Raw genomic sequence first — 9,276 nt, forward strand, 5'->3', positions numbered from 1 at the left:
CTAGATACAATGGAAGACTGAAGATGGCAACTGGTATTATCATGGAGGGGCTCCTTCTCCAGCAGTACCTGTTGTACCATCAAGGAATTGAGGAATATGGAAACTGGCAGCTTTGTCCTCGTCTCTCCTGGTGTTACTATGTGTGGGCAGCAACCAATGTCTCACCTCAGGCTGCCAACTGTTCCTGCTCTTAAGGCTAACCATGTGCTCAACTCAGTGCAGTAGCTTTGCTTGAGGAGCATTACTGGATATCAAGAATTAAAAAAACCCTGCAATTACTTTCTTTTCATGGATCTGAAGCCGTCAGGCTCCCTCCCTTGGGTTGCTTTCCATGCAAAACTGTTTAAACTTAGGAACTCTTGAATGCCTGACAAAGGTGTGGTGCCATTGTACAAGCTCAGTTTCCCCCCTGCTTCACGAGTTTAACGACAAGAGCCAAAGTCACTGAGACCTCACACACCAAAAGGGGTCCTAGGTTCTAGACCCGCTCAAACCCAGAGGTGCTCAAACCTGCTCCCAGCCCCAGGCAGTCGGCGGGCTCTGCGGTGGCCGTGGCCAAGAGGCGGCTCTGGAGCATGGGGACTCTGGGGCCACGGGTGGGGCAGAGCAGGAGACGGAAAACATCGCGTCTCGGTGCCAAGTTTCGCTTCTGGGAGAAGGGAAAACGAAACCGAGCTGTTCCCCGCGGTCCTGCACGGCGGGGCGGGACGGGCGGGGAGGGGAGGCGGTCACTGCACATTTAAGTGCGGAGCGCCGGACACCTCTCTGCAGCCTGCGAGCCGAGCCGAGCCGGGTCGGACTGAACTGAACCAAAACCAGCCGAACTGACTCCAGTCCAATCAAGTCCAGTCGAACTGTGCCCAGGCGAGTCCAAACCGCAGCACATCGCGCTGGGTCCGAGCCGAGCGGAGCGGAGCCGAGCGGAGCCGAGCCGAGCGGAGCGGAGCCGAGCCGAGCCGAGCCGAGCCGAGCGGAGCGGAGCCGAGCCGAGCCGAGCCGAGCCGAGCCATGCAACTGGCCCTGCTGGCCCGGCTGCTGTCCGTCGGGCGGGCGGTGCTGGCGGCGCTGCGAGGGCGCCTGAGCGCGCTGTGCTGGAGCCTGGCTCCCCTGTCCCTGTCCCTGCCCGGCTGGCGAGACTCGTCCCCCCGGCAACAGCGGGAGCAGGAATGGGACGACGCGCCCCCGACGCCCACCAGCGTCAATTACCACTTCACGCGGCAGTGCAACTACAAGTGCGGCTTCTGCTTCCACACGGCCAAGACCTCCTTCGTGCTGCCGCTGGAGGAGGCCAAGCGGGGGCTGGCGATGCTCAAGGAAGGAGGTGAGTCCAGGAGAGGTGGGGCTGGAGGGAACCGGGGAATGGGGACCCCGCAGGACCAAATGCCGTGGAAAGAGTTATCCCGGGGATGCCCCTTGACCCTCTGCCGTGGGGCATTGATAACATTGAACAGGAGCAGGCAATGGGCAGCAGAGGTTCATAGCATCTTTCTTTGGTCCGTCTCTAGGAATGGAGAAAATCAATTTCTCGGGAGGAGAACCGTTTCTTCACGACAGAGGCGAATTTGTGGGCAAACTGGTCCAGTTTTGCAAGCAGGAGTTGGAGCTCCCAAGTGTCAGCATTGTTAGCAATGGCAGCCTGATCAGAAAGCAGTGGTTCGAGAAGTATGGTAAGGAGGGAGCACTGGGCACAGCTGCACTGGCAGGGCTGGGGAGCCTCCATGGGTCAGCCTCCCCCATGGATGAGATAGAGGGCAAGTGGGAGATGGTTTCTTAGTGCTTAATTTTTAGTAAATGCAAATCAAATGTAAATACCAGTGAAACAGTGTTCATTATCTGCTGTAAAGATAGGCATTATACCATAAACACTTTTTGGTATAATGGTGTAATAAAACAATAGTTCCACCTTTTTCCATTATGCTGGGGACACACACACACAAACTATGTGTTTCGATACTGATGTGGATTTTGTGGTTGATGGGATGACTCCACAGAACTGCATTTACATGGCATTTTGTGACACATGACAAGGAAGTGAAAGTAAGCAGAATCCTGACAGCTTTTAGCTGATGGACTGGATATTAATCAATTTTTAAAACTTGTTTTCAGGTGAATATTTAGATATTCTGGCAATTTCATGTGATAGTTTTGATGAGGATGTCAACGTTTTAATTGGCCGTCATCAAGGAAAGAAGAACCATGTGGAAAATCTGCATAAATTGAGGCAATGGTGCCGAGAGTATGCTGTTGCTTTTAAAATAAATTCAGTCATCAACAGATTTAATGTTGAGGAGGATATGAATGAGCAGATCAAGGCACTCAACCCTGTGCGCTGGAAGGTAAGAAAGTAGTATATACCACATGTTTCCTGTTCAAAGAAAAGTAATAATGAAGTCCTGGAGTTGTCTGAACTTCTGTTGACCTGAGTCTTACCTCCAGCTCCACCTTGGGCTGGTGTTAGGAGCCTTCTTGTCAATGTTGCATGGTGCTGAGATAGGTTCTATCTCATTCAGCACTTAAATAGAGCCCAGTAGTTCCATAATCTTTTTTTGGCTGTATTATGTACAGAAAATTACTATTTCAGTGTGTGTAGATCTAGGTTGTTTTAGTATATTAAAAATAACACAGAAAGCCTTTAACATGTGAAACTATGTTATGGTGTAGAGAAAATTAGGGAAAATTACTGAACAATGATACATTAAAGTCAATATATTGTTAGCAAGATATAAGTGTATATTAATTTTCCCTTACAGAGTATTAGAGGTTACTGCACACATATTATTATTTTTTTACTAGAAATAAGTTTGAAAATGGGTAGAGATAATGTGACATAAATATGGGAGAACTTGTGGAATAATTTCTCATTATTTGCCTCATTGATATTGTTATAGACACAGAGTTACTCAGAAAAAAATACAAACCCCAAAAAACACTGTAAGTGAAATCTCAGATAGTAAGGAAAATCATAATTTATAACATTTAGAACTCTGTAATGTTAATTTACAAAAAGTTAATTAAATCTGCACCATGCCCTTTGTGGAGTATTCAGTTACCACAAGTTGTGTCATTTTGGCTCCACTGACAGAAAAATTAAAGACATTTTTACTGAGACTGAAGTATCTTATCCTCTAGGTAAGTGAAAACATAAGGTCTTAACTAGGTGCTTTCTTTGTTTAGGTATTTCAGTGCCTGCTTATCGAAGGGGAGAACAGTGGTGAGGATGCTCTAAGAGAAGCAGAAAAATTTGTTATCAGTGATGAAGACTTTGATCGATTCCTGGATCGCCACAAAGATGTCTCCTGCTTGGTACCTGAATCTAATCAGAAGGTAAAAATTAAACTGTCTCTTTGTAACTTTTAAAATAATGCTAGAATATTTGAAAGGAATAAGAAACTTTCATAGCAACTAATACTTTCCCTATTAAAAGTGGCTTAGAAGAAGTGCAGTACAACTTCAGTACAACTTTATCAGCAACTGGTTTTGTTATGGTGGAAGCCAAGATTTTTGATTTTTTTAAGGCTTTTCATTGACAACAAAGTTATTAGCGGAAGAGGAAAAACCCATTGTTCCCAGTCCTGTGGACATCAGTGGGAGTACTCTTCCTGAGTTGGGCACAAGATCCTGAAAATTTCAGAGTTAATGTAAACACACTTTATAGTCTAAGTATAGTTTCCTAATAGAGATTGACTATGATGTCACATTATGCCAGTGTCATCAACCTACATGAATAAGATAGCATCCCAACCAGCATTATATTGGGAACTGAGGAACAGTACCCAACTAATAGTACTTTTGGGTAATCCCTCTCACAATAAAGTGGCATTTTGAACATTTTCTGTCTGAACTCCTTTGGATTGCACACTCAGGCTCTTTATTCAGGAGGAGACTCCATGTGCTCTTGCAGAGCCTACCAGTTAACTTGATCAGCTGCCATCCAGCTTACATTAACCACACTAAAGGACTTTGGTGCCTAAGGGTGGAGCTCAGGCCATTTTGTAAATGCCTACAGAGCCTAAACATGGGATGAGAAGAGTTGTAAGACTCACTTTTAGGAAAGCTTATGAAATAAGTGAATAAATAGCAAGTTGAACCAAGTTCAAGAATGCCTTAAATCTCCCATCTTGTGTTCCTTTTCCTCTCCACAGATAAGGACTGTATTTACAGTTTACTTCTTAATGTATGTAGAGGTTAAGTGAGCAGACTGGGTTGCCTTTGCTATGTAAGACCTAAAAGTGGGGCTGTGCAGTTAGCATTTAAGGCATTTGGTGAGAGGGAGCACTCATCAGAGAAAGGGTTAAGATGAGAACCCAGAACTGTTTCTACCTTTTTTTTTTTTTTTTTTTTTTTTTTTTTCCTTCATAATAGAAGTCCTTCAAAAAAGGCTTCCCATGGTAGGTTTGGTTCCAGAAGACTGTTTCTGATTTCTGGTAAAACTGTGTGAAAGACGAACACCAAATTGATCAGATTTCCTGTTCTACACAGCAGCAAGCTCCAGCTATCCAGAGAATTTTAAGGAGGATTTAGGAGATACCCATTTAACTAAGCAAACCTGTCTTATTTCAGCGGTTGGCATATTTCTTTGTTGAGACCTGAGAGCTTTTTTACCTTTGATCCAGCAGAACACCTTTGTTTGATGGGCTTATAATCAAACATCCCAGTTAAAATGGTCATGTCAGTTGTTTGGAAAATGGCATAATCATTCCAGCATGCAAAACTCTAATTTCTTCTGGCATATAAATTAATAGAAAACTTGGATATTATTTAAAACATCTTTGTCCAGTTGGGTACCCATGTTTCACTTAGACACTGGAGAGGTCATATTATTCATACATAAAGCTTTTCTTGTAATTCTGTCATTTTTTTCTATAAATTTCATCCAAGCTCACTGAAATAGTGGTGATACAGCAATTGTTTCAAAGATTTGTATCAGACCTTGAATGAATAGTGTTTGTTTTGTCCCTCCTTTTTCAATAGAATGAAATTTTGATTTGTACATTAATTTAGTTTTTTCTTTTGATCTATTACAGATGAGAGATTCATACCTCATTCTGGATGAATATGTAAGTCTTTTTTTGAAACATGGTATTTGTATGCTAATATATGTATGTATACAACAGTGATAATCAGTTAATTTGCTCTGCATTCTATAAAACAATTTTACCATGTAGTACAAGGAACAGATGTGATTTATGCCCATCAGACATTTTGTGAACTGCAAGACAGTATGACCTAAGGAGGTGTTGCCATCAGCCTGCATGCATAATCCTTACAATACAAATCTTAAGGTATAGATGTCTAGATTTGCAGGACATCTTTGCTTTTTTTCTTTAATATAAAAATACAGAACTTGCTCTGAAAGTTAAGTTTCAGAGTGCCCACTTAGTTTACATGTAACTGAAGTGACAATGTTTAATCTTCAGGAATTATGATATTGCTTTGTTCCTGTTAAGATACGTCACATGTCTAACCATGAGTTTCTGAGCCTTCTAAGGACTAGAGTGAACCTCTTCATACACTTACATAGGTTTTGGTGGAACTTTGTAGTGCAACTTGCTTAAGTCTGTAGAAAAATTAAGATCTTGCAAATTGAAATTCTAACATCTTATAATCTTATCTATCTTATTTTCCAGATGCGTTTTCTAAACTGTAGAAATGGACGGAAAGAACCTTCCAAATCTATCCTGGATGTTGGTGTAGAAGCAGCTATAAAATTCAGTGGATTTGATGAGAAGATGTTCCTAAAAAGAGGAGGAAAGTATGTGTGGAGTAAAGCTGATATGAAACTGGACTGGTGACTCAATATACTGAGTTAGGGCAGTGCATTCTGTAAAAATAGGTGTATCTTTATAGGTGAGTGTATACTTGTATCTAATGCTTTTAACTACACTTGGTATTTTGCACAGACTGATGTTCAGTATAACTCTACATGTGAATATGTTACATGCTTTTTAAATGCAGACTACATTGTCTATTTTCTTGAGTATGACCAAATACTTTCAGAACTTTCACATGAAGAGATCTCTGAAGTAAACTTTCTAGTCCATTGCACCAAGGACTTAAAGGCAAACTGTTTTTATAAAATACTACATGAGTGAGCATGCCAGATAACAAACCAAAAAATACCCAAAACTAAATCGTTCTAAACAGCTGTAATGACAGATAAGTCAAAATTCTTATCAAGGAACACATTCTTCCTGTTTCTCAGGGCAAGATGGATTGCAGTTCCCGGGTAGATCACTGGAGGGCCAGCTGGCAGGTCTCTGGAAGCACCTTCTGCTTTTTTCAGGGATAATAGAGGGTTAGAATCTAGGAATCATTAAGTAATCATATATTTAAAAGACAATCAAGGTGAAAAATTTGGAAGTTTTTATTTTTTAAGACTTAATTGTAACAGCATCTTCTCCCTCTCCTCTGCATACACACATGATATTTGCAAAAATGTTGGGGGATGTAATTTTCTGTGAAAACATATATTTAGTCATGAAAAAATATTGTATTCATCCATCCTAAAACTTAGAGGTACATTTTACCTAATGATAAACATCATATTTCACATTGGCAATATCCTTAGTTATAACAAATATTTACAGTGAAACATTGTTTTCATTTTATTAGTATCTCCATTTTCCTTTCATCTGCAAATATTGATTTATTATTTTAAACTATTTTCGTACTGTAGGCATACAGTTCTGATGAAGATTCCTTCTCAAACTAATTAATACCATGTAGAACAACCCAACATATATCTTCTGTTGCATACTAGCTTTTTATTTTGCTAAGTCATGGAGCTACAAACAACAAAGTTCATATATCAAGCAACCTTGTTTTAAAGGTTGCTTGTCTCAGTAACTAATTAGCTTGCTGGTTATAAACCTGCAGACTTTAAATGAAATTAATTTGGTTTTGTGAGAGCTACCTTTGATTTTAAGAGCAGGTAGCATCAATATAAAATACAAAAAAATAAAAAAATCCCCAAAACCTGAAAAATAATCTAATATACTGCCCTCATTCTTGCTTTTCTGGCAATTGTTACGGCTTTATAATTGTAGGTTTTCAAATTTAACTAGTCCCATCTGCCCTCTGTCTGAAGGGCACAGGGATAGGCACTGCACAGAGCAGAAGTGAGGTGGCACTACTCATTCATCCTGTCCACTGAACTCAATGTCTGGACTGTCTCACACATTTAAATATTTACAGCAGTTGGGAGCGAGCATGCATTAAATGTACCACGTAGAGAAAATTACACCTTCTTCCATTTTTTTGGAAATGCTAATTGATTTTTTAAAGAAATTTTTGAAAGAGATGTTTTGCATTCCCCTAATGCATCTTCAAAGGTGAAGGGGGGAAATGCTTAAGTAGGAGCTGTTACTTCTGTGTAAAGAAAAGTGCTCCTCTGCATACTCTGTGAAAATTTTTCCATTTATAATTCCTTCAGTTTCTATTTTTACTATCCTAACTGTAAATATACTCAGTGGTGCTCTTTTGTCCCCTTGTATTTTGCATTTTGCAATCACAACACTTCCTAGATACTGACATTTCAGTATTTTTTTTTCTTGTATTAACAGTAAGTGACATTTAAAATGTGGCCCACACACCGTAACCCCACAGTCTTTTGTCAGTTATTTCACTGACCTTGGCTGGAGTTCTTCCTGGCTCTATGGGCAGTGCAAATTTATGTAACTGGGGTTTGACTTCCCCCACTCAAATATTAAATCTAGTCTCTTCCTCAGTACCTACACCACACTGATAGAAAATAAGCATTTTCCTTTGCTGCTGTCTCAGTCCCAGCATGGGGAATGATTTAGTGCATCAATGTACCAAAAAATCTACAACCCTGCAGTTTCTGCAGAAAATGCCAGCTGTAGCATAGTACACAGATATGAAGTACACAAACTCCTGTTCAGATTAGAAATCCTGTAATTCTTTGCTTTGCGTTTTACCCTGTAAATAGCTATTCTTTTGCTTCCTCTGTGCCTACAGAGGAAACTGCAGGAGAAACAAGAAGGAGCTGAAAATATCAAAATCCAGTAAATAATGCACAGACATTTAAGAGGGCTTTTGTTAAAAGGTTCTGTGTTCTTACCTTCTTAAAATGTTAGGGATTTCACATCACCTCTTGTTACCATACATAATTAGTAAAAGGTTTCTGCTCTGTGTGATACTCCTTTTCAAAGGAAATATGAGTTCTGTATATTGGAAATGAAGAATTTCACATTACAGTTTGAGAGTAATTTCAGTTAATGAACAGCTATTGATTTTTATATGCCAAATTTATTGTTGTGTAAACCAGCAAAAATTTGGCTATGGTTGGTGAATATAGTTTATTTTAAAAAAATTATAACCACAGTTCATATTGGACCAAAAGTGGACTTCAGGCTTTCGTTATATAGTAGGGGCTACCATTCAGTATGGGACTAGAAAAATAAAATGGAATTCAACAGGGTTACTCCCAGGCTTAGTGATTACAGCTATGTTGTGATGCTGAAAAGTCAGGATTAAGTGTAAATCTTACAAGTACAGATATGCTTAATTGTATCTTTGTGTATCATATCATAGTATTGCAGCTAAGCACTTGCTAAAGATGCTGAATTGGGAAGGAACTGACACTGCATTCTACTAACATTATACAATTGTTTCTATTTGTAAAAACATGTAGAGAATGAGTGTTTAAGAGAATGACTTCTGATAAAATTGTGACTATACCTTGGGTTACAAGTAAAATTGTCACTTAAGATGCACTTTAGGATGCCCTCTTTTTGAGTGTGAAGGATCTTGATATATTTGAATGTTACAAATGATCTATTTTGGACTAATAGTGTTAAATAATGAATGCTAAGTTTTTCATGAGTGTGTTGCACCTTTCAATAAATGTTTCTATTTTCCTAAGTCTGTCTGTATTTTTTTTTTTTTTTCTGTAATACAAGCCATACTACAGAACGTGTGGCTGCATTCAGAAGAGATCAGTAATTCTGGATGCATTTAGTCTGTATTTAGCATGGGGGCTGCCTGCACGGTGCCAAGGGCAGCATCGAGGCCGAAGTGGAGAACAATGGTGGTGATTCTCCTCGTGATGAAAGGCACTTGTTACAAGCCTGAGTGGACTGGTCTGTGCTGGGAGAAGACAGTTCAAATACCTTGTGCTGTTCAGATGACAGCCGACAGGAAAGGCACAGCTATCCATATATATCCGAGGACAAAAATAAGATTATCTTCTGTTATGGTAAATAAGAGAGAAAAGCCAGTCTATTTAGAAGACTGAAGACAAGCAGCTTCTCAAGC

At 40.0% G+C, this 9,276-nt stretch overlaps 1 protein-coding gene across 1 annotated transcript; it reads left to right on the forward strand.

Annotated features, from left to right (window-relative positions):
* Nucleotides 1-984: 984 nt before the first annotated feature.
* RSAD2 (radical S-adenosyl methionine domain containing 2) lies at nucleotides 985-8,882 on the forward strand. Its single transcript, XM_053972221.1, has 6 exons — nucleotides 985-1,321; nucleotides 1,506-1,667; nucleotides 2,107-2,336; nucleotides 3,175-3,324; nucleotides 5,025-5,057; nucleotides 5,628-8,882. Exons 1-6 carry the CDS (start codon nucleotides 1,009-1,011, stop codon nucleotides 5,790-5,792), a joined length of 1,053 nt encoding a protein of 350 aa, XP_053828196.1. The 5' UTR covers nucleotides 985-1,008; the 3' UTR covers nucleotides 5,793-8,882.
* The last annotated feature ends 394 nt before the right edge of the window (nucleotides 8,883-9,276 follow it).

The sequence above is a fragment of the Vidua macroura genome, chromosome 3 (assembly GCF_024509145.1).
Source record: "Vidua macroura isolate BioBank_ID:100142 chromosome 3, ASM2450914v1, whole genome shotgun sequence".
In the NCBI taxonomy this organism is placed as follows: Eukaryota; Metazoa; Chordata; class Aves; order Passeriformes; family Viduidae; genus Vidua; species Vidua macroura.

Bases quoted from the DNA above. Each gene is read 5' to 3' on its own strand.
- RSAD2 (XM_053972221.1), top strand. From the start codon at position 1,009: ATGCAACTGGCCCTGCTGGCCCGGCTGCTGTCCGTCGGGCGGGCGGTG. The intron at 2,337-3,174 runs GTAAGAAAGTAG...TTCTTTGTTTAG, and splicing joins TCAACCCTGTGCGCTGGAAG to GTATTTCAGTGCCTGCTTAT. The intron at 5,058-5,627 runs GTAAGTCTTTTT...CTTATTTTCCAG, and splicing joins ACCTCATTCTGGATGAATAT to ATGCGTTTTCTAAACTGTAG.